Genomic DNA, 25,856 nt, shown 5'->3' on the forward strand with positions numbered 1-25,856 from the left:
TTTTAAATAATCGTACCCGCACCTTTTTTTGAAATTTCTGACGTCGTACCCGCACCTAAACTGTCATAATTACATGTGAGGACTGAAAATAATCATACCCACACCGCAACCGTTTCAGATCTGTAACTTTTTTTTTAATATTAATAGGCAAATCTTGAAGTATGTAGTCCAAAGAACACAAGTATTTATATCTATATAGTAAACAACAATGTAAACGATAAATTAATTATTTTTAAATAATCGTACCCGCACCTAAACTGCCATAATTACTTGTGAGGACTGAAAATAATCGTACCCGCACTTTTTTTTTGAAATTTCTGACGTCGTACCCGCTTACAGCAATCTAAGTATGGCATGGGGGAACCATAATTGCATGTGGGGACCGAAAGTATTAATATCTAAGTATTTAAAGTATTTATATCTATACTACGTTGTGCTTACAGCAATCTCAAAAAGTGTTTATAACTATACAGTTATCATAAAATGAAAATTATTTATCTTGTATGCATAAATCATCTAAAAAATACACATTTAGATCAATATCCATTCTGATATTGAACAATAAAATTAAAATTATTTATCAGTTCAACATTTTATATATTACAGATGGAAAATATTAGTATCTGTTATAAGTAATGTAAATATATATCCAATCAAGTATTGCTAATGGAGGTGGGGAAAGAGAGAGAGAGAATCTATTTTAGAAAGTCGTTAGTTAGGATGGTCAAATTAGAGATTGACTGAGTTGGAAAATATGTGGGTACAGTGCGGGGACGGAGGAGTGGGTTCTCAAATGATTATTCTGTAATTTAAAGTCATTGGCATGAGCAGTAAATAGAAAAAAGAATTAGAATTTTTAGAAACATATTGCACTGAATTTTCCTCAGTCTACTTTTTGTTGTGATAAACAAAAAATCTTCTAAATCAATTGTATGAAACTCTATTGAATTTTTTTATAAAGATTTATTCCGATATAAGCCTAATTTTTTGTATTCATTTAATGAAATTTAAATTGACTAATCTATCCATTTTGAAGGTATCTCTTATTAATTGAATTTGAAAGATACGTTATTACACCAGCGAATTAATTAAATTGATATAAGAAATACTAATGATCTAAAAAAAAAACAAATTCGTTATTTTTCATTCCTCTATCATACTTTTATTTTTATATTTTAAATTATAATAATAAAATTATAGGGTAAATTTCGCTGGAGGTCACTAAACTTTGTTATTTGTCACGAATTGGTCACTCAACTTTGATTTGTTCCTTTTGAGTCACTCAACTTTGTTATTTGTTCCAATCAAGTCACTCAACGTTTTCCATCCAAATTTTTAACGGAATATGCTAATTCCGTTAGTTTTTTGGATGGAATATGCTAATTCCGTTAAAATTTTGGATGGAATGGGTATATTCCGTTAATTTTTTGGACGGAATAGGAATATTCCGTTAAAAATTTGGATGGAAAACGTTGAGTGACTTGATTGGGACAAATAACAAAGTTTAGTGACTCAAAAGGGACAAATCAAAGTTGAGTGACCAATTCGTGACAAATAACAAAGTTTAGTGACCTCCAGCGAAATTTACCCAAAATTATATCATTAGATACTGTCTATTATTCATTTTCTATATGCAACAAAAAAGATTGATGACATTTCATTTTGATAAACATAAAAAAATCAATGCTAAGGAATAATCTGCACCAACCTAAATTTATAAGTTTTTTGACAACCATTAAAATATAAGACGAAACGGCCATAAATTTTACATGTACGTAAAATAAAATATACAACGCATAACAATTAACAACTTTATTTCATTTGTTTGTTATATAAGAGAAAAAATATATGTAGGACATATGTCCAATATATTTTTTTCAAACGGAAATTTACTCTAATTATATAACGCAAATTATAATGATCAGCTCGTTGCTATTTAAGCATAAAAAAATAGCCAATAAAAAAAGTCACGTGATAAGTAGGGTTCAAATACCTCTATTTTTCCGAATTTTTTATAAATACCCAAAATTCATAACAAATTATCGAATCTAACCCGTTTTTCAACTTATTTCGAAAACTAGCCAAACCAGTTATTGGATAACCGGAAAAATAATTTCTTTCCGGGTCATGGGTGACCGGATTTGGGGCAAGAAACCGGTTAACCATTAACTGAAAATATGTCATGCAACCGGTTATTGGTTAACCGGATTCTAGGTCCGGTTAATGGGTGACCGAAAAGGTTTTTTATTAAGTCCAGTTATTGGTTAACCTTTTTTGTGAATTTTGCTTTTTTTTTTTTAAAAAAAAACAGAAATTTCTAATTTGTTTATTTTTTGTATTAAAATATTAGAAATGTTGAATATATTTTTTTAAAAATAGATGAAATACAATATAATTTGATTTATTAGAAAGACTGCAACAAATAACCCGGATCAATATTTTTCAGGCCGGATTTTTCGCGGTTGTAAGAAAAATTAATATATTTTTTATGTGTTATTGGAAAAAAATAAAAATGCCTAGATTCTGAGTTATTGATCCCGGTTCAAAAGTCACTTCTAGGTAATCCAGAAAATATTGTGATCTTTCTAGTACATTTATTTAATTTATAAAAAGTTGTATCTATTTTGAGAATTATTTTTGAAAAACAATCATTAAATAAATTAAAGTTTTTGTTTTTTACAAAAATAGTTACAACTTTTTATAAATTAAATGTACTAGAAGGATCATAATATTTTCTGAATTACCTAGAAGTGACTTTAGAACCGGGATCAATAACTCACAATCCAAGCATTTTTTTTTCCAATAACACATAAATAAATATATTATTTTTTCTTACAGCCGTGAAAAATCCGGACTGAAAAATGTTGATCCGGATTATTTGTTGCAGTCTTTCTAATAAATTAAATTATATTGTATTTCATCTATTTTCAAAGAAATATATTCAACATTTCTAATATTTCAATACAAAAAATTTAAAAAAATTTAGATTTGCAAAAAAAAAAAAAAAACAGAATTTTTTTATTTTTTGCAAATTATATAAATAACACCTTAATTTCTAACTATTTTATTTTGACAAATAAATTTTATAATTTTTGTTATTAAAAAATAAAAAAAAATGAAGACAATGAAAATACAATAAAGACACAATAAAATAGAGGCATTTAAACCCTCATAAATTATTTTTAGTTCAATTTTTCAGCAGATACTTTTCAAATTAAGTAAATAAAAAAGGTCCAAATACTTTCAATTTTTTCCTTCAATTATACTTTTACTTTTTTAATAACAAAATTATAAAATTTATAAGCCAGAATAAAACATTATATAATTTATATTAATTTTCACATAAAATATTATCACTCTTCAATGTTATATAAAATTCAACAAGTTAAAAGTCAATACTAAAAAATTATCCGTATTAATATGTTTTTGCAAACTCTTGATAACATTAAAAATCAAGTTGGCATAACATTCATTTTACGTGCACAAAAAATTATCTAGGTCATATCTAAAATTGAAAATATAACGGAGTTATAAAAGTGGATAAATTATAAATATTCATATAAACTCAAAATCAAAAAGTGAATTATTTTTTTTATGTACATGTAGAGAAAATTATATAAATAACACCTTAAGTTCTAACTATTTTATTTTGACAAATAAATTTTATAATTTTTGTTATTAAAAAATAAAAAAATGAAGACAATGAAAATAGAATAAAGAGACAATAAAATAGAGGCATTTAAACCCTCATAAATTAGTTTTAGTTCAAATTTTGGTTGCTATATAAATTTAAGAAATATTAAATTGTTTACTACATCTTATTTTTAACAAATTTTTTCGACATAAATAATATCCAACTCAAATTTTGTTCAGCAGAGACTTTTCAAATTAAGTAAATAAAAAAGGTCCAAATACTTTCAATTTTTTCCTTCAATTATACTTTTACTTTTTTAATAACAAAATTATAAAATTTATAAGCCAAAATAAAACATTATATAATTTATATTAATTTTCACATAAAATATTATCACTCTTCTTAGATGCTATATAAAATTCAACAAGTTAAAAGTCAACACTAAGAAATTATCCTTATTAATATGTTTTTGCAAACTCTTGATAACATTAAAAATCAAGTTGGCATAACATTCTTTTTACGTGCACAAAAAATTATCTAGGTCATATCTAACAATTTAAGTTTAAAAATGAAGATATAATGGAGTTATAAAAGTGGAGACGCTTGAACCCTCTGTAATACCAACATAAAGGCAAGATTATCAACAAAAACTAAAGACATTTGTTGAACCCTCAATAAAATGTAATAAAGGCAAACTAGACTATCAACAAAACATGAAACACAACTTGATTAATTTACTAATTTTCAATTCAACAAATGCCAACCTGATGGCAACCTCAATACTTGCTTCCTTCTGTACTGGCATTTCAAAAACATCAAAACATCAACTGCATCAGCATGCCACCAGTATCATTTCAATAGAATGATAACAGCCTTAAACCTAAATTAAGATTGCCTAGGATTCAAAATATAAACAGAATACAAGAATAGTATTATTTTGATACAACAAAAACTTGCCTTGACCTAAATTAACGAACAATTCACATAGCATGAACAGTCAAAATTAAAATTTGAAAAGAACCATTATAAGAAGGTACTTATTTTTTTCTTTATTTCAGATGCCTTCAAAGTTCAACCCATCCCTCATCCAAGTTTCAGCAGGTTTACTAAAACTAACGAGGATCTAAGCTAGACATGAACCTGAACTATAGAATACGAAACAGCAAACATGAAAAAGACAGGACATGTACAAAAATTGATGAAGTTTACCAAGTATGAAGCATAGTAACAAGATTCGCACCGAACGCCGCATCATTCGGTTGACCAAACTTTGACCGAATTATTGGTACAATTCCCAGAACATTTTTTATTTTATTTTTGCTCCCTTGTGGGACTGAGATCACTGATCCAGGTAATTCTAAATCATTCCCGAATTATACCCGAATTATTCCCGAATTGTGAATTTTTGACCCCGCTGAACCAAACCCGAATTATTCGATTGTCACTATGGTATGAAGACCTTCAGTAATTTAATTTCAAGTAACACAGATGCAACCAGAAAGACAATCAATCCACAGTTTGAATTTGACAGTATATTTTATCTAAAAAAGAAACTCAACAAAAGGTCACAATTGGCTTAATTTCCGAGTCTAAATTCCATCTCAAGCTAAACATATAACCAAACAGTACAACATTGCAAATCCAAAATCAGCTTCAGAACTCAATTCATGTCCATAAAATATAAATAAAAAATAAAAAGTAACAAAACTAAGATAAAAAAAAACTAGATACTCCCCATATCAGGCCAAGGAACTAAGCTCTGTTGCCCCTGCGGGGACCTGAGAATGGCGCACGGTTACCAAAAGTTGCTGCAGCGGGTGCCTCCTCAGCAAGCCCTACACCTGGCAGATCCACCATTCCAAGCGCAGAAAGCATATCCATTGTCTCCTTGTCAACTGCAATTGCATCAATTTTGAGCGCAGATTCATCAGGCACAAAGTCCATGCGCCTCTCGCGCTCCTCTTCTTGTAGCTTGAGCGAGATGCCTCTCACTGGACCACGCTGGATCCGGCGCATTAGGTGGGTGGTGAACCCAGCGATTTTGTTGCGGAGGCGCTTGGAAGGGATGATTGCCACTTCTTCTAGAACCTTCTTGTTGGTGTGGAAGTCGAGCGTCATGCGCGAGTAGTAGCGCTCGATCACCTGCCGAGAGGATTTCTTGACAGTTTTCGTACGAACGCGACCCATTTTCTCTTTGCTTTTCTTCTTCTCCTCTCTCTCCGATGGGTTTGCTTGGGTTAGGGTTTGGGGAAGCTGAGGAGGCGCGCCACGGAGAGATGGATATATGAGAGGAGGTGAATCTTATATTAGGGTTTCAGGGGAATCCAAATTGTTGGGCTGACATGTGGGTCCAATGTGGAATAACTGATGCGCACAAAGTAAATGCATCCAACTATTAAATATTTGGGCCTCTAGAGTAAATGCATTTACGGGCCTGAAATAGGGCCCATAAATAGTCTTTAAATTTTTATCCTTCCAATATTTGTTCTATAAGAGCTGTAATTACAAAAAATGGGGCAAAAACACAACAATAAACTAACATTCTTCCTTTCTATTATCGTCCCAATAATTTCAATTCTCCATATGTACATCTGCTGTACAATTTGCAAAATTTCATTAATTGTTGGTGCTTGGATTCTGAACAATCACTGCTGCAACTCGGCTTCTACTTCTCTCTTCAGTAGATTTATGATCTCCGCCACCTCAACATATAATCATCAAATTAGTTAATTATGTTTAGTTTCTTAAACACCATAAATTTTAAAGAGCTAAGCTACCTCAGAATGATACTGTTGTTCTGGTAAATGATGATCTAGTACTTCATATGATTTCTTTATAAGGCCAAGAAGATATTCAAGTTCATCACCAAGCAAATCCACCTGTATTTAAAACCAAGATAATATCTTCATAAATAAAATCCATATGAAATTGTTATATATTATGTGCCTTTAATTAAGATAAAGTTTCAACCTCTGCTTCAGCTGTTTGTAGATCATAACATCGCCTAAGAAAAGCATTTTGATACAACAGCTCTTTTCTTTTAAGCAAAATTATTTCCTCTTTCATGACGTCTAATTGCTGCTCGAGATTTTCCAACCTGTAAATCCATATTTTTTTGGTCTTTAAATCAGTTGATCCCTGATTATAGAAGTAGTTGCATTGGGTGAAACCATAATCTACTAACCTTTTATTGTTTGCATCTGTTCTGTTGCTAATCATGGTCTCAACATCTGAAAATCTCTCTGAAAGTTTAGTCAAGGCCGTATCAGAATTTTCGTTGTTGCGACATGCAGTTGAAGTTGATGAGCTAAATTTTATAAAATCTTTGATAGTCTCACTTATTACAAAACGATCGATGTCCTCTCTCAGAGAATATTCAATTTGAATAGCTTCTTTGTTGGTATTGCAATCATTTATCATTATACTGATAGCAGCCTTGTGATCTCTCTCTTTACTGAGAGTGAGAGTTGAACTAGACGAACAAAATTTGGCCAAATCTTTCATGATTTCACCGAATACAACATTATCAATTTCCTCCTCCAATGAATGTTTAATATCAACAATGTTTTTCTTGTTATTCCATTCATTTATCATTGAACTGACAACAACTTTATCTATTTCCTCTCTGAGTGCAACAGCTTCCTCTAGTGTCTCTTTTGTTGATTGTAACTTTGAAGTTTTGGCAGCTATTATTACTCCAATTGAATCCAACTTGGAATTGTTGCATTGTGCTTCTTGGATATAACTTTTCATTAAAAGATTTAACATTTCCCGCTCCATATCCATTTCGAGTTTACTTTCCTCTAGCCTCGTCTTGAATAAATTTGTTGATCTTTCGATCATTTTGAAAGAAAATTTGATGTTCTCTTCAAGCATGCTTACATCAGAAATCATCTCCTCAAATCCAATCAGTAAATGTGCTATGTTGTACAAGCCATGAAATTGTTTTGCACCATCATTTTCAAGATCTATCACACCGTCTTGCTTCAATTTATTGAACTTATCAGTCAAAATATGCCTCTCATTTTTCAATTTCACTTCAATTTTTGACACCTTTTGCTCAATTGAGCTTTTCAATTCATCAAACATGCCATTACTTTCCCTATCAACATTTGGTACCGTGCTTTGTTTAATCGAATTATTTGTAACATTTTCCTTTGTAGCTTTCTCCACCTCATTTGATATCACTTCAAACGCTAGTTTAAGCTCATTCTCTTTTATCCTAGTTAAGTCTCTATCTTTCTCTGCAATTATGATTTCTAATTCCTCAAATTTCTTCTGCATTAGTGCCTGTTGCTCTGATATACTGGCAAGCGCTTGTTCAAATTCATACCTTTGATCAGAAAAGTTATTCTCTGCCTCTTTGCGTACCACCTTGAGGCAGCATTCTAACTCCATAATCGAAAGCTCATGAAATCTTGCATTGTGGTGCAACCGCACCAAACCCCGTTTTTCTTCTGACACGGTCTTCTTGTGAGCATCCAACATAGCCGAGTGCACAATTTCCAGCAGTGTCGAATCAGCAAGTCTACCTGAAGTCCTTAACCGATCAACTAGGTCTTCAAATAGTGCATCCATCTTTCTATAATGATTGAACGGTTCAAAATGCAATGTGAAACCAAAATATCCTCGTAAGCAAATCTTCTAGCTTTTTTTTTAGTGCTTGAGGCAGCTTAATTTAGCTGTAAGGAGAAAACCAGACGAGCACAGAAATAATTAAAGAGTATAAACATCCCTACATACAAACTTAGCTAACAAAATAAACATAATTATTGGATAAATTACCTCTCAAAACAATGGAATTGCCATTTTGTAACTCAAGGGGCTTCCAAGAATCAAGTGGCATTAATCGACAAATCTAAACCATTCCCCCATTTACAACTAAACCTAGTAAAATAGTATTAAAAATTAAACTAGAAAACTGAATTTAGATATGATTTTCTCTCTCTCTTACTAAATTTGGAGCTATACACGGACCAACTCTTCTTAATTTGTTGCAACAATCATCTACTGCTCATCAATACTCACCTCCCACTCCCCTCTATCTTTATTTTGTTAGGCAACATGGTTATAGGCTGCAAAGAGATAATAAAAATCACCTCTTGGAATTATACTCCAACAAATTGATAGTTTAAGGAGGAAGTTTGTTTGGAAGGGTTATGGGACAAATAAGAACAACTATTTCTTAGTAAATTGGCAAAAATTATGCATGACAAAAAAGAACGGGGTCATGGGTGTCTTGGTAACAAGCTATCCAAATGAATTACTTTGATTTTCAAGTTGTCACTTCTCCTTCACTATTTTGGACATCCATTGCTCAATTACAACATTTGGGAGATAGAAGTATATCTTATCAGCCAGGGGTACATAGTTCTATTAGTTTCTGGAAAGATATTTGGTTTGGAGAATCATCTCTAGCTTTCAATTACCATTTTATATTTGACATAGAGTTAGGCTGGGGGTGCTATGGATAGCATAGTGGCCTCTATGCTACGGCTCAATATTCGAGTTTTCAAAATCCAAACGGTCTATCCGAACCGTTCATCTTATTCTCCATATTAATATCTGCTTGGAGACCAAATTTTATAATTTTCTGAATTTTTTTACTATTTATTAAGCCACTTTGAAAATCGCTAATCCAATAGTTTTACTGTTTTGTGCAGCCACCGTTGGATCAACAATTTTGTAAAATACTTAATAAATAGTAAAAAAATTCAGAAAAATGTAAAATTTGGTCTCCAAGCAGATATTAATATAGAGAATAAGATGAATGGTTCGGATCGACCGTTTGGATTTTGAAAACTCGAATATTGAGCCGTAGCATAGAGGCAACTATGCTATCCATAGCACCCCAGCCTAACTCTTTGACATATGTACTCCTAATGAGATAGATCAATTGAGATGGAGATGGTCATCCAACGACATTTTCACTTTGAAATCATTATGTCAATATTTGAACTCTAGAGAAATCAAATAACTACATCCCATGGTGGTGGAAGCTTAAAATACCTTTTAGAAATAGAGTCTTTATCATAGTAGGAAATATCGGCCGATACCGATACGGATTGGCCGATACGTATCGGTATCGGCCTATCGTGATCCAATCCTGAGTCGATCCTCATGTAGCAAATTATAAAGAAAAAGAAAATCCCGATTCTAAACCAATCCCGAGCTGATACCGATTCGATACCCCGATTCCGTATTGGTATTGGCCGGGACCGATCCCGATCCTGATCCCGATACCGATAATGGTTATTAATCAAAGATAGAATTTTGACAAGGTTAATTCTTTCAAAAGAGGGTGGCTAGGTAGCACCAAATGTCATTTATGTTCCCAAGAAGAAACTACGTACATATCATTTATTCTTACGGTACTCTAGAATTAAACATGTGTGCTTTTCGTTAGAGGATTGTCAGACCTTTATTGGGGAATGGAATAACATATCTGATATAAGGAACTTAATAACATTTGGGGCATTAACTTGAACAACATCAAATTGACACTGTTAAAAACATTGTGCTGAATTAGGGTATTGAATATACTGGCCAGTTCAGAATCAGACAGGACCACCTGCGGACCGAATCCGAATCGATCCTGATCAGGGTTCAGACCCGGACCGGCCCGGATCTTTTCTAGGGACGGGTCTAGCATGGTTTTTGGCCGATTTTTTCCACTAGATCCGGACTAGATCGGACGGTTCTTGACTTGTGAACCGTGGCAACCACGACCGTGGCAAAACCAGACTGGACAGGACAAAACCGTGGCAACCCAGACTCACCCGTGGTGGACCAGACCAAAGCTGTGTAGACCCGGACCAAAACTGTGTAGACCCGGACTTACCCACCCCAAAACTGCCCCAGACCAGACCAAATCCAGACGAAACCGACTGGAATTTTTAGAAAATTCAAAATTTCAAAATTTTAAAAATAAAGGAGGAGGATAACTTTGAATCAATAAAAATATATATATGATAAAAAATTGTATTATTTCATCTTAATATTTATTTCGTTACAAATTTGTATTATTTCATATTATTTTAAACTTTAAAATCAAAATTACTTAAAAAAAAATAAATAAACCGAATTGCTTAAAAAAATGAATTATTTTGATCTTTAAAACATAGTTATTTTAAAACAATAGATTTGAAAAAAAAAAAAAACTAATTAGAATGATAAAAAAAAAAGGATTCAATGAATTATAATGATAAATAATTGAACCGAATTATTTTAAAATATTGGACCCAATTAGAATGAAAAATAATTACAACCAATATTTACAAGTTAATCTTGAGAGTATTATTGCATACTACTTGTTATTATTTGCATATACCCACTAAGCATATATGTATAAAAAATAACAGAAACCTTTAAACTCGTCTCCCTGTCCAGACTAAACATATATAAAAAATTCAAATATTACGACATAATGTACATTGTTTAAATGGTTAATTCGGTTTAAAACTGGTTAGACTGAATCAGACAATTTTTTTAAATTCATCTTAAAAAGATCAAAAAATTAACAAAAATATTATATTTTTATGATTAAATCTTCTTATTTTGGTCCGAACAAATTGAAATTTTAGTTTGATTTATTTGATTTAGTTCAGTTGATAAATTTATTTTGATGGGCTTAATTGTATTTTTAAAAATGAAATAAAATTTTTGTTTGACTTTTTATTTTGATTTTAACCGAACTAAACTAATGAACACTCCTACTTCTTTCTACTCATACACTTGTTTTAAGTGGTAATTTCATGTATATGCCCCCCCCCCCCCCCCCCCCCAAAAAAATAATGTTATACTAAATGCACCGTTAATCACTACAAAAACTGAAAATAAATGCGATTAAAAGTAAACAGATGCATGAGTTTAGAAAAATTTGACACGCGTGATGTTAACGGAGTTCCGCAAAACAAAGGTCTATGTCTCCGGGGCTTCGCAACCTTTTTTAGGTGCGCCTTTCTATTACCCAATACGAAAGGATTACAACTTGTGAACTGTTGAGCCCTTACAATCCAAGCGGAAAATCAATCGGCCAACTAGAGATGAGAACGAAGTCTCTAAGTTTAAGCTACTCAAGAGAAACACTCAAGAGATCACTATAACCTAATCTAATTTAAGATTAGTGAAGTGGGTTTGAAGTTGTTTAAGAATGGGACAGTATCCGCGACTGATACTGTCAGTATACTCTCGTGGATACTATCATCGTTAATAGAAAAATTATCTTTCTGTCAATATATCCTCGCGGATAGTCACTTCTTTTTTTGCAGATAATCTTCCATTCTTGTATGCTAAGTTAACTGTGATTTTTTTTTTAAAGTTGCTAACTGGAAAAGTTTTAACAAGTATTACTTTTCTCTTTTTCACAAAAAAGTATTACATTTCTTGAATAATTAGAACCGACAACAACTAATGAGCGTCAAAGTTTTACTTTCTAATGGTTAAAGGCCTGAAAATATTTGCATGAAGATTCCCATTAATAAAGTACCGGTAATGGAGTTCACCTTTATTCAATTAAGATGTACTTTTGATCCATTTAAATTGAATGCAAACATGGGAGTCACAAAAACACATTTAACTATATTTTCTATTCTCAAAACACACTAAATAAATTTCTGAAGACTTAAAACACATTTCAAAACATCAATATACTAACTATATTTATTGTCTTTATACATTGAGTAAACATAGCTCACACTAACTTATTAATGAGAGTAAGACTAAACATATCAGTACTCGTCACATGCCTGTTTGACCACACCACAACTTGTTTTTTTTTTTTTGGAAAACTCCAACGTAAAAGTTCTTATTTTCACCGTGGAGTGCTTTCTCTTTCACTAAAATTATACTAAATTTGCCTAACATTACAAAGCTTCACTTCATAACAATTGATTGAAAACTTAATCGGGTAGAAATTGTTCGGACACTTAAAAAGGAAAGGGGAAGATTGGAGGTAGCAGTGGCGGAACACAGTATAGTTAAAGGGTAGCTTAGCCACCCCCATAAATTAGAAATTAGCACTTTAGTCCTTCATATTTAATAATTTATACCAGTACTTATACGTATTAGCCCCCTATAAAACAAAATTACACTACAATAATTTATTTACCCCCCCCCCCCTCCCGAACTCCAATCTTAATTTTCTAGTTCCGCCCCTGGGAGGTAGTTCCTATGTTTCATGGCCCTATATATTACAGACATTTCTTCTTGAAATGTACGTACATAATGATTTGAAGTTTTATACAGACAATTTTCAAATTTGGTTCAACTTGAGTTTCATAGTTCTAAGCTTCCTTTTATCTTACTTGCTTGGCATTAGATAGCTTTATTAGTTAGAATATAAGTACAGAGTACATACTTTCGTATATTTTATTTTCTGAACAATTAACACATTCTCATATATATAATTAAATATGATTGCTAATCTACCATATATGCCTTAAATGCATTTTTCCTAACCGATACATATTTCCTTAATAACATTTTCTATTTCCCACATTATATTTAAATGGAATAAAAACTACATCTTGAATAAAGTACTTTATTAGTGGGAATCTTCAGCCAAGCATAAGCTTTGTACTTCATTAGTGAGAACTTTATTCGAATAGAATCTCAGAGTTCACTCCGAATAATTTGTCCAGACATAAAATATACTAATTCTATTCTGAATTAACAAAACAAAGAGAAGTCATTATGTTTGTGTTCTCTGTTATACAATTTTTGATAAAAACATAGTGCTTTTGGAGGAAGAGAAAATAAGAACACAATTATCTTTCTATTAACTCTTAAACAAATGTTCTTCTCTTACATTCTTCACACGACACAACTCAATTTATAGACTCTTACCATTAAAGTAAACTCTTAAAATTTGTACATAAAATAAATGAAAAACAGAATTCTAAACAACATCTCTTAATTCTGATCCTTGGTTACTAAAACTGCAATAACTTATTATAGGGAACTCCAAACGACTTGAAACTTGAACCAGCAGAAAGGTAGAAACTAGACTCCGACATGTCGAATAGACTCCTCATTTGCCCCTTCCAAACAGAACTTCAAACCTGGCTATGCATAATTAGATGCGCGATTTTTCTTCAGGAAAACATTGGTAAGTACAGCTTTTGTTTCAAGCGAAGCCTTCAGAAGCTTCAGTCCCTAATTTCAAAAAACAATGCCAAAAATAATCATGAATTATAAAAATGATCTGAAGGTATAGAAAGTAATGATGTATCATGTACCTCATCAAGTGATCCCTGTACCTCATTTTAATTTAAAAATAAGGTTATTAAAATACATGATACATTATTATTTTCATAATATTATCAATTATTAACCAAAACATAGTACAGTTTCATGCATAGATTACAAAAGAAAAAGTTATAATAGCCTCAAAATACCCAATACACAAACATCAAAAATAACAATACACAATCACACAGAGGAGTTTAAGAGCAATGAACATCTTACATACCTCTTCAAAGCCAATATTGACCATTTTCTCCTCGAGGGATCCCAAATCTTTGATCTGAAACTTGTTAAGAAGAGTGATACTGGATATAGTGGACATGGGCACCACTGTTAGATCATCCATCACAGTGTATGTCACCACCCCCTTTACATACCCGTTTCCGTCACTACCGACTGCTACCGCACTACTGACATCAGACTTTGGAACAAACATTGCCACCGTATTTATCAATCCATGGCCATTGGGACAAGATACCCCTGGATCCTCACTAACATAACGACAACTCCTAGAGCTATAGTTTGGATTGTAACAAACGTAGAGCCTCCTATCTTTTGTATCCTGATGGGTTGATTGAGATAGGAGAAAATTGGATTTTGTATTGGAGGTGGATGCAAGGGTGGGGTTGACAAGGGAAGATATCTTCTCTTTAGAGAGGATGTAGGTCTCATTAAGCATACCCAAACTATGGTAGACTTGTCCAATGGATCCTACCATGGCATCCTTTTTTAAGAGCTTGGCAATGGCACCAAGAGGGAGAGCTAAGAGACTGAATATGAAATCTACCACATCTTTGTTCGCTTCGCCGAACAACACCTTGTCAGATTTTTTATCAATTAGAAGCTTTAGCGTCAATTCTTTACCTGTGTTCTCCATCTCCTAATGCTTATAATTCTCCTTGTTTATATTTTGGGTATATGGTTAATTGTAGGAAGGATTGAAGGAATTTGCATATAAGATGTGTATTTATACACTAGCAAGGAGGTAATAATTAATGCTTACGTACTCTAGGTTAGCGCGAAGATACCAGATGTCTATTGAGTTCCGGGTAGAGTTTTTGTCCAAAGGGCTTTGGACAAAATCTCATCCAAAATCAATTGTAAACCGTCCGATCTGTATTAAAATTTACATTGATGGTTTAGATTTACAGAGTCATTTAAAGTTATTAAGTTTTAAATATAATGGTACGAATCTTAAAGCAAATCAAACGGTAAGGTCCGGTTTGGATGAGATTATGTCCAAAGCCCTTTGGACAAAATCCAATTCCATTGAGTTCCAATGCGACCTCTTACAGTTCGAGTGCGTATCCTCTGAGATATCTCAACTTTTGCGTGACCTCAGTATTATGTGTGCTTTGAGATTCGTGCCGAACGTATTTAAACGGTTGGGATTTTCCATAAAGTCACGCAAAGTTTGAGATATCTCAGAGGATACGAATTCTTACAGTTCTCCTTACAGAAACTAATTTGGAGAAATCGGAAACCCAAGCGTTTGAGACCGGAGACAACTGCCCGACACTGCTGCACTTTCATTAATTGACAACCTTTGAAATATCAGATAGATTGAGATCCTCGTCTGCATTATCAATATGCAATTAATGCTGTACAGTTGAACAAGGGTTAATTAGCTATATATTGATACGATGTCAATGAAAATGCGTGATATATACCTATTTATAGTGTACTTACATACAAAATTATTTATTGCACGATGCAGGATTTATAGAAGGTTCATGCGAACCGCTTGCGGACAAGACATACAATTAATATATCCAAGTGAAAAAACAGAAATTCAATTTTGAAGAATGAGAGCTGTTTACGGATAAGGCATACAATATTTATTTGCATTCATTATTGTATTTCAGGTAGGGGTGAAAACGGTATGGATAATATTCGATCCATATTTAAAAACTTAGATGTGGATATTTTATATCCGAATATCCTTGTGGATAAGAATGTTGACATGGTTTTACATTTTAAATATTTGTATCCAAATAGTAGATATATACCATATATTTTAATATATATTATGAAAAATTTATGTTATTCAGATAAATATTATGAACTTTAATAGTTTTTAATATATATTTGTTTATATTATTTTAATAAATATCCGATCTAATCCGGATCTGTATCCGTATCCGTCTGATATGTCTGATATCCGCTCCTTATTCGTATCTGAAAATTAAAAAAAATATAGATATGATTTTACCACTATCCGCTCCGTATCTGTCCGTTTTCAGCCCTAATTTTAGATGTAGTTATATTTTTAAAAAATATTTATATTGAATGATAAAATTATTTATATCTTATATTAATAGAAATAAAAACTTTAATCTTATAGTTTTACTTATTCTGTAAAGTAGTTAATTTAAAGTTTTTGTGTTCATATAGAAAAAGTTGAAAACATTTTACATACTAGATATATATAATAAACACTTGTGAATTCGGATATAAATTGGAAATTAATCCTTACACTTCTCCATACAGAAATAATTAATATTTTTTTAATACAGAAATTTAGTGTGATAATTAATTGTTCCAATGCGACCTTACACTTCTCTATACAGAAATTAATTTGGACAAATCGGAAACGAAGCGTACACAAAAATTTGGTATATTTTTTAATACATATGTTCAAAAAATAAATATAGAGTTGTCGATTTTTTAAAATTGTAAATATTATTATTAAAAAAATAAAAAAAATGGGAATAGGCAATAACTATGAATGATGTGTGTATATATAGGAGCCTGATAATTGTACTCCAAACAAAATATTTGAACCAGTCCCCAAGTATTCAATATCTAACTTTTATTTTCAGCATTAATATCCAAGCATTTAAAGTCCTGTTTATAACCCTTTATAATGCTACTCACAAGTTTTTAAAACTTTATCTATAAGCATTTAAAATTCTAAATCTGGATAGTTTTAACTTTTAACTAATTTTGTCTTCAAGTCAAAAAAAGAAATATTCATTTCACCCACTCTTATTTATTTATTTTTTTCCTTTGATCATTCTCGTCTATTTTTCTGATGACCCGTGATAAATTTTGCAAATCTAAAAATACAAACATTTACTACTCGATTTTGTCTTTCAAATGAGATCCATGAAGAAATACTTTAGAGTTATTTTTAAGTTGTTGTTGTTTTTTAAATAAAATCCAGGAGTACTTTAAATTCTCAAGATTTTCAACTTCTCAATCATTTAAACATCTGATGTGTACCATTTAAACTACTATATTTAAGCATTTAAATATCAAATCTAAGTTTTTATTTTTATTTTTTTTAAAGCTGACATTTTTGACCATGACAACCTTCTACAAAGTCAGTACGCCTCTTGGAATACAGCTTCTCAATCATTTAATCATTTTATATATACCATTTAAATTACTATGTTCAAGCGTGTAAACCTCAAATCTAATTATAATTTTTTATATTTTTTTAGCTGGCACTTCTTCCAACTGACACTTTTGACGCCTATTATGAAGCCATTAGATCTCTGTTTGCAACCATTTAAACCTCAAATTTGGAAATAAGCATCCCAATTTTTTTTTTTGGATTGAAAACATGTGGCATATTGATTAAATAGAAATAAGGTCTTATAGGTTACATGCTTCTCAAAAATAAAAATAAAGCGCGAAACACAATAATTGCCACAACTATTAGTTCAATCATTGAAGCTAGAAAAAGATGAATTATCGTGCTAAAAAAATTTGGCAAATTAAAAGCTTGACTGATACAATCATAAATTGAATTATTACGTTCAAACGTTCAAATCTCAAACCTAATTTATATAAAAAAAAAAACTAAAGCTGACACTTTTTTCAACTGACGTATCTGACGCCTATTCTAAAGTGTTTGCAACCATTTAAAATACTAATATGAAGCATTAAAACAATACAAAATTATATCTAGACAAGTATATCAAACAAACTTCAACAAGTCAATAGAAACATCCACTATTTACAATGGTTAACTAACATGCCACATTCACACATACAAACTTCAAGATAAAATAACACTTCACATCTCTAGAATAAAACGTATAATTCTCATGTATCAAGCATTTAAACCTAACAACCAACTAAGAATATGATCTTTTTATATGGTAACAGAGATCTTTACACAGATGCTGCAGATCCATTTGTAGTTCCAAATAGGCCATCCAGCATGATGGCTATTCCCTAAAACACATAAGATGCATATTTTTACAGATATAAAAACTAAAGATGATGTGATATTTGTTAAAAAAAACTATTTAATTGATAAATTGTATGTTTATCTCAAACTAATGTACTGTACCTGCTAGCCAATCCCACGTCTAAATACAAAAAGGCGGTACAAATGTGACACAGAATCTTAATTTGTATGACAATAATAGTGCCAGTTGACTGAAAATAAATTAAAATCAGTTATCTTATCAAGTTACTTGTCTCCGATTTTTAATAAAAGTAAAAAAAATAATAATTAGAAAAGGTGAATTACCTCAACAAAGAGAAGCAAATGAAGGAACTAGGGCTGCTAATGAGTCGAGCCGGCTCGCGAATCAATGAGTTGAGCGATTCAATATTTCATAATGAATCGGACTTGAAACTAAAAAATGCCCTAACTTGACTCGGCTCACTTTTGAAAGAAAAAAGTTTGGCTTGGCTCGACTCGCGAGCTCGCGAGTCGGCTCATATTACATGTTCAAAAAATGATCATTTAATTATTTTAAAGAAATGATTGAAGTGGGATAGAGATATTATTGTGACTTTAAATTACATGTTGAAAAACTTTGATTATTTTTTAAAGAAATGATCTAAAGAAATTTGAAAAAAATATCATATTTTTAAAATAATTTCAAAATGCCGGCTCATATTACATGTTGAAAACTTTGAAATTTGAAAAAGAAAAAATTTGAAATTTGAAATCTGAAAAAAATTTGAAATATGAAAAATTTGAAATCTGAAAAAAATTTCAAATCTGAAAAATTTCAAATCTAAAAAAATTTGAAATCTGAAAAAATTTGAAATCTGAAAAATTTGAAATCTGAAAAAATTTGAAATCTGAAAATTTTGAAATCTGAAAATTTTGAAATCTGAAAAAATTTGAAATCTGAAAAAAAATTGAAATCTGAAAAATTTTGAAATCTGAAAATTTTGAAATCAGAAAAAAATTTGAAATCTGAAAAATTTGAAATCTGAAAAAATTTGAAATTTGAAATCTGAAAAAAAATTTGAAATCTGAAAAATTTTGAAATCTGAAAAAATTGAAATCTGAAAAAATTTGAAATATGAAAAAATTTGAAATATGAAAAAATTTGAAAAATTTGAAAAATTTGAAATATGAAAAAAAATTTGAAATCTGAAAAATTTTGAAATCTGAAAATTTTGAAATCTGAAAAAAATTTGAAATCTGAAAAATTTGAAATCTGAAAAAATTTGAAATTTAAAAAAATTTGAAATCTGAAAAATTTTGAAATCTGAAAAAATTGAAATCTGAAAAAATTTGAAATCTGAAAAATTTGAAATATGAAAAAAATTTGAAATCTGAAAAAAATTTGAAATATGAAAAATTTTGAAATATGAAAATTTTGAAATATGAAAAAAATTTGAAATCTGAAAAAATTTGAAGGTAGGCCTCATGACAAATGAAGATATACATGTATTACAAATTTGAAAAAATTTGTCTCTACATGTAAATTAATTAAACATGAGCATGAAGGTAAGCCTCATAGCAAATGAAGATATACATGTATTAAAAATATGAGTCGGCTCGCGAGTTCGTAAGCCGAGTCGAACTGAGCTTTTTCTTTCAAAAATGAGCCGAGTTAAGAGCCGAATCATTGGACTACAATTGACGAGCCGAGTCGAGTTTGAGCCGAATCTTAATCATTAGCAGCCCTAGAAGGAACTATCATAGGAAAGAGAACAAAATTCTTCTAAATGTTGTACAAGATTTGTTCTACGATAACTTTAGCAGTAAATTTCTTTTTTAAGTTTAAAACTTTTGAGCACAAAATTAAACATAATTGACCAAACAATATATATTTTTTATGTTTAGTACAACTTCCCTTTGTAAAAAAAAATTAAAGTAATAGAAATTTCATAATTACTCCAATGTAAATAACAAACCCTTGAAATAATTTTTTACTATGTTCCGTGAATCATTCAGCTGCCTAGTTTACATCACCCAAGAAAAAATAAAATGACATCAATACATCTCAAGAGCTACTTGTTAAAAGAATAAGAACCTGGCCGAAGGAAACAGTAGCAACCAGCTGATCAGATGGTGAGGACTAGTACAATTATTCATAAAAGGATGCATCTGATGAGATTTTTCTGGATCTGAATATTAGGTACTTCTGATATTAACTTGAAATCTACTTGGAATATAGAAGCTCTGAAATAAGCTTGGATTCAGTATTGGATGTACTACCAAATATTTAATGAATGACAGATCTGTAATAGGAAAAGATTAAGAGCTAATAACCCGTCAGATTCCCCAAGAGAGTCTGATCCTGCTAACAACCATGTAGTCAGTGGGAGAGAGAGAGAGAGAGAGAGACTGAGCAATTCAAACTGATATTACAAGGAGATATCTAACATTTTACAATAATCTTCTTATATTACAGTCTTTTTCTAATGTTGCAGTAAATTTTTTGCTTGTTTCACTATCAGTTAGCCTCAATACGTATCGGGCTCCCTCCATCATCCATCAAATTAATTTAATATGCCAGTTTACCAGAAACTCCAAAACTCACTACTATATATAGTTCACCACGTATCGGGCTTAACCACATATACACAAATCAGAACCGAGCCCGATAAGCCACAGTTCACAATTCAAATGATAGAGGAGATTGATCCTTATGCCATAGAAGCCATATCACATTGTTTGGTAGTTGCTTTGTGACAAAGTCATCAAGTATGCCATAAATGATTTTTTTTCTCATTACGATTTTTCAATGGTCAAGCATGTTTTTCAACTTGGCCTCAATCATCTGTCAATAGAAGCACAAAAAATTTTAGAGGCTGGTCATGTACAACGATATACTTCTACTAAAATTTAGAATAATCTTTATCTTATTTGCAAATAACACTTGCTATTTCTCAAGCAGTAACTACAATATTTTTCAAGTTATTGACGGTTTGCACCAAATGATTAAAGCCTGACTAAGCCAGACAAGAGAAGACTAAATTGCCCTAGGTTTTCACAAGAATTCAACCTAGTCATTTCATCAACCAATCATGCGATGTCAAAAGGAAGATCAAAATAACTTGGCTTAAACTAGTTTAATTTTGTTTAGAAAAAGATAGAGTGAGTCTATCGTACTATGCATATTACGATTTGTTATTGTGCTACGGCTCTATATTCGAGTTTTCAAATCCTAACGGTCGATCTGAACCGTTCATCTTGTTCTCCATATTAATATGTGTTTGGAGACCAAATTTTACATTTGTTGAATTTTTTTTACTATTTTTTTAGATTTATTGAAAATCACTGTTTTTGGATGGTCCAGAATTTTCAGATCAAGTGATTTCTAAATATCTAAAAAAATAGTAAAAGGTTTTCAAAAAATGTAAAATTTGGTCTCCAAACACATATTAATATAGAGAACAAGATGAACGGTTTGGATCAACTGTTAGGATCTGAAAACTCGAATATAGAGCCGTAGCACGGTAACAACCCGTGATATGCATAGTACCATAGACTCACTCAAAAAGATAAGTTCATGGGAAGGAGAGAAAATTTGTCAAAGTACACCTTTCCATCACATTAGCCTATGAATGAGTCTAAATTAATTAAATATATTTGCTTGTTTGCAAATTAACTTCCTCGTGTGAGTCATAATTGTCCTGGAATAGGGACAACAAAACACAGACATGTAAGAAAACCCAATAAATATAATTAACTAGCATATGTCATTTTCATTTCACATTCAAAATTAAGAACAAAACCACATTAAGATTACAACCAGTGTGGCTACAGAATGCATACTGATCTCCATTTCATATTAGAAATTTTTACCAGTAATTATGACTTCTTAATAATTTGTGTGTAGATCATCTTAATAATTTCAGAACCGCACGGCAAACAAAATTCTCTAATAAAGGGTATAAACCTCATGTATCAAGCATTTAAACATAACAATAAACTAAATAATAAACATGCAATTTATTTAGAGTGACATAATATAGATACTGGTCCTGACTAGCACAACAACACTAAGAATAATTAAAGAAACTGATCATACTTTATGTGCAGCCGGTTTTGATTTCTTTCACCATTATAGTTTTTCTTGATGCAAATTTGCGAGGCTCTTCTTTCCTCTAACTTATTTCAATTGTATCAGGATCTTCATTATTATCATGAGAAACATCCCCTTGAAATATATTTATATCAGCCATCACATCATATAAAAGATTTCATTTTGAAAATAATGATAATAAACATGCAATTTATTTAGAGCGAGATATAACTTTCAAACCTCAATGATCCAGCATTCAAAAAAAAAGAATAAAACATTTAAATCTAACGATCAGCTAAATAAAGCGTATAAACTTCATGTACAAAGCAATTAAACCTATTGATACTTTCAATTGAGTTACCTCATGTAATAAATTTTTCGCCATATAGAGAAGTGCAGGAATTGGATACATCTTTGCTTCATCAAATGTTGTACTTAACCTGAAAAGTAGTTCCTTTTTTTCAAAATTACTTGACGATAACAACAATTAAAATGATAACAGCAATTAAAATGAAAGTAACTTTTGTGGAAGGGTTCAATTAAGATTTATACTTGTTAATCATTTCAAGCATCGAAATTTTACTGATATCACAAGTTATTAAATAGATAAGAAATTTTGACTTAGAATTATAGCACCTAGTATTTTGCCAATAGTAAGAAGGTACGAACAATTTTAGAGTGGTGCAAGCCCTGTTACTAAAATTTTGAGCGAATTGAGATATTTTCAAAACATATTGAGTGTCTATGTACCAATCAGAAGAAACTAGACTGTGAGCAGCAAAAGAAAAGGTCATAGTGAAATTTCACGAAACTAATTCAATGAGGCATTTCCTCAAACATCTAGAAGATAAATCAAACCAGACTATTGGTCGGCTCTAACACCACTCAATAAGTTCCCTCGCCGAGCACTTCCTTCTTCAAATACAAATTGTTCTCCTGCCAAAAAATTATTAATAAAACTAGTTGAACCATATTTGACAACGTCCAATGACAAAAATATCCTTTCGGAGGCATCAGTACCGACCGTTAATGTCAGGTTGATTAAATTGTAAAGAATAAAAAAAAAAAAAAGGATACTTGATCAAATATCATATTCAAACTACATACAAAATTATGTGAATTTAGTACGGTTTGCATTTAAAAAAAAATAATGGAAACAATAACGAGGAATTTGTTATGGAGACGGTCAATATTGTAACGACTACAATGGCGTTAAGAATGGGTTATTATATATTGACGAAATAGAATGACGAATTTGTCCAAAGAAAATATATATTACAATGATGGGAATAAAATAATTAAGAGATGGGTATGCATAACCTCTTATTTATCCAGTTGATTTGGGGCTGACCATTGGAGGCGGAATTGACATAAACAGGGTGAAGAAGGAGAGAAGACGGGCTGACCGAGACTCAAATGACAGATAGTGACAGCGGGAATTTTTTTTATAAACCATAAATAATTAAATGAATTTTACGGAACAACATGATTTTTTTTTTTTAAAAAAAACCATAAGTACCGAACGGACCGTTCGGTCTCACAATTCCCTTTTCTTCAGACCGAACGGACCGTTCGGTCTCAACTTTTTTTTTTTTTTCAATTTTTCATGATTACTGCACAATTTCTGCCACAGAAGATCCCATCCAAACCATTTTTTCTCCAGACTGGACGGACCATCCGGTCTCCACATTTTATTTCTCCAGACCTGACGGACCGTTCAGTCTCCCCCCCCCCCCCCCCCCCCCCCCCTCTTTTTTTCCCCCCTAAACCCTAAACATGGCTCCCTTCTCCTTATTAAACAAAGAATGTTATATATTTCAATTTGTGTCATTCCTGCCAATATTTGCCACTAACAATCCACATATATAACAAATAAAGAAAATGATTCATGCATCTTGTATATTATTAATTGAGTGAGTCTATGGTACTATGCATATCACGGGTTGTTACCATGCTACGGCTTTATATTTGAGTTTTCAAATTCTAACGGTCGATCCGAACCGTTCATCTTGTTCTCCATATTAATATGTGTTTGGAGACCAAATTTTACATTTTTTGAAATTTTTTTACTATTTTTTTAGATATTTAGAAAATCACTTGATCTGAAAATTCTGGACCATCCAAAAACAGTGATTTTCAATAAATCTAAAAAAATAGTAAAAAAATTTCAAAAAATATAAAATTTGGTATCCAAAACACATATTAATATGGAGAACAAGATGAACAGTTCGGATCGACCGTTAAGATTTGAAAACTCAAATATAGAGCCGTAGTACAGTGCCAAATCGTAATATGCATAGTACCATAGACTCACTCTTATTAATTTATTATTAACTTTGTATTTTTTTTTATAAATCTTTTCATGTATCCACAAATCAAGAAATCAAATGCATGACCCATCCTTGTATGTTGTTAACTTTGGACTTTATATTTGTTTAATAAATCTTTGCATCTAAGTAACTTACCATGCATCCACATAACAAATATATATATGAAGAAAATTAATGGCCCATTCTTCTTTATTCTTAACTTTGCACATTATATTTGTTTAATACATCTTTTCATCTATCCATCCACGTCATAAATAATGAAGAAAATGACTCATCTTTGTATATTCTTTAACTATTTATTTATATTTGTTTAATAAATATTTTCATCTAAAATAAAAATAAAAATGATTCATGATATTTTTTTATGCAATAATTTTATTTTGTCACCTATACGAAGGACAACAGCCAATTATACATATGACATATGATGGTCACTTTTTACGAGAGGAGAAATTCTCACTTATTTATTTATTTATTTATTTTTGGAATGGTCACTTTTTACGAGAGGAGAAATTCTCACTTATTTATTTATTTATTTTTGGAAAAATTCCGTGTATACTTCAATGTTTTCAAATCCTTAAATTTTCCAATTGCGTTAGTTTTCCTAATTACAAATTGAAAAATTAAGACCGAATGAACGGTCCGGTCTTGGGTAAAAAAAAAATGAGACCGGATGAATGGTCTGGTCTCCTTCGGTCTGGGGCTTTGTTTGATCTTCTGTAAAAAAGTTTGATCTTCTGTGAAATTCTGTGAAAAAGAGTGAAAAATTTGATCTTCTGTGAAATTCTGTGAAACAGGATGTGAAAAAGGGTGAAAAAAGCTTCTTTTTTTTTTAAAAAAAAGTTGAGACCGAACGGTATAGGGAAAAGGGAATTGTGAGACCGAACGGTCCGTTCGGTACTTATGGTTTTTCAAAAAAAAAAAACAATCATGTTGGTTCCGTAAAATTCATTTAATTATTTATGGTTTATACAAAAAATTCTGACAGCGGACCCAGCACATTAAGCCGTGATCCATTTTAAATGAAGCGCTCTCTCACTGACAGTGGGTTCCAGGGTAACAGAAATGGAGAGGAAGGCTGAAGGCGTTCGTTTGATTTGTTGTAGAATAAGGTCATTATAAGACCGTTATGATGCATCAATTATCTTAGGGCTTGCCCTGCTTCTGAGGGATTCGTATCCTCCAATATCATATTGTAGAGGATTATTCTCATTTTACGGTTTGAGATTAAATCTCTGTTTGTTTGGGATTCGGGCTAGCATAGTGGGCAGTATTATTGGGCTTTGAGATTTGTGCCAAATTAAAAAGAACGGTCCAAATCTACTAATTTTAAAAGATTCCTTTATCAGGTAATGGAGAAGATGTGAATTCGGTTCTGAGTAAATTATACCAGGAAATCTTGTACATAAGCAA

General features: G+C 31.2%; 3 protein-coding genes across 3 annotated transcripts in view; all 3 read right to left on the reverse strand.

The window, feature by feature from the left end:
• Positions 1-5,148: 5,148 nt before the first annotated feature.
• LOC144562058 (small ribosomal subunit protein eS17w-like) lies at positions 5,149-5,957 on the reverse strand. The gene has a single exon (XM_078311188.1). The coding sequence runs from the start codon at positions 5,819-5,821 to the stop codon at positions 5,387-5,389; it is 435 nt and encodes a 144-aa protein (XP_078167314.1). The 5' UTR covers positions 5,822-5,957; the 3' UTR covers positions 5,149-5,386.
• A 445-nt stretch (positions 5,958-6,402) lies between these two features.
• The window catches only part of LOC144561398 (WPP domain associated protein), a 29,244-nt gene continuing 9,790 nt past the window's right edge, over positions 6,403-25,856 (reverse strand). Inside the window, exons 2-3 of the mRNA XM_078310364.1 lie at positions 6,605-8,216; positions 6,403-6,513 (exon numbers count right to left, since the gene is read on the reverse strand). Of these exons, the coding sequence (XP_078166490.1) occupies positions 6,403-6,513; positions 6,605-8,212 (1,719 nt within the window). The 5' untranslated portion in view covers positions 8,213-8,216. The remainder of the gene's footprint in view (positions 6,514-6,604; positions 8,217-25,856) is intronic.
• On the reverse strand, positions 13,700-14,771 carry LOC144562279 (uncharacterized). Its single transcript, XM_078311475.1, has 2 exons — positions 14,106-14,771; positions 13,700-13,789 (listed from the first exon to the last, which is right to left on the reverse strand). The coding sequence occupies exons 1-2, from the start codon at positions 14,754-14,756 to the stop codon at positions 13,700-13,702; spliced, it is 741 nt and encodes a 246-aa protein (XP_078167601.1). The 5' UTR covers positions 14,757-14,771.

The sequence above is a fragment of the Carex rostrata genome, chromosome 11 (genome assembly GCF_964058835.1).
Source record: "Carex rostrata chromosome 11, lpCarRost1.2, whole genome shotgun sequence".
In the NCBI taxonomy this organism is placed as follows: Eukaryota; Viridiplantae; Streptophyta; class Magnoliopsida; order Poales; family Cyperaceae; genus Carex; species Carex rostrata.

Coding starts and splice junctions, on each gene's coding strand:
- LOC144562058 (XM_078311188.1), bottom strand. CDS start 5,821: ATGGGTCGCGTTCGTACGAAAACTGTCAAGAAATCCTCTCGGCAGGTG.
- LOC144562279 (XM_078311475.1), bottom strand. CDS start 14,756: ATGGAGAACACAGGTAAAGAATTGACGCTAAAGCTTCTAATTGATAAA. Junction 13,790..14,105: donor TCAATATTGGCTTTGAAGAG/GTATGTAAGATG, acceptor TTTTGAAATTAG/GGACTGAAGCTTCTGAAGGC.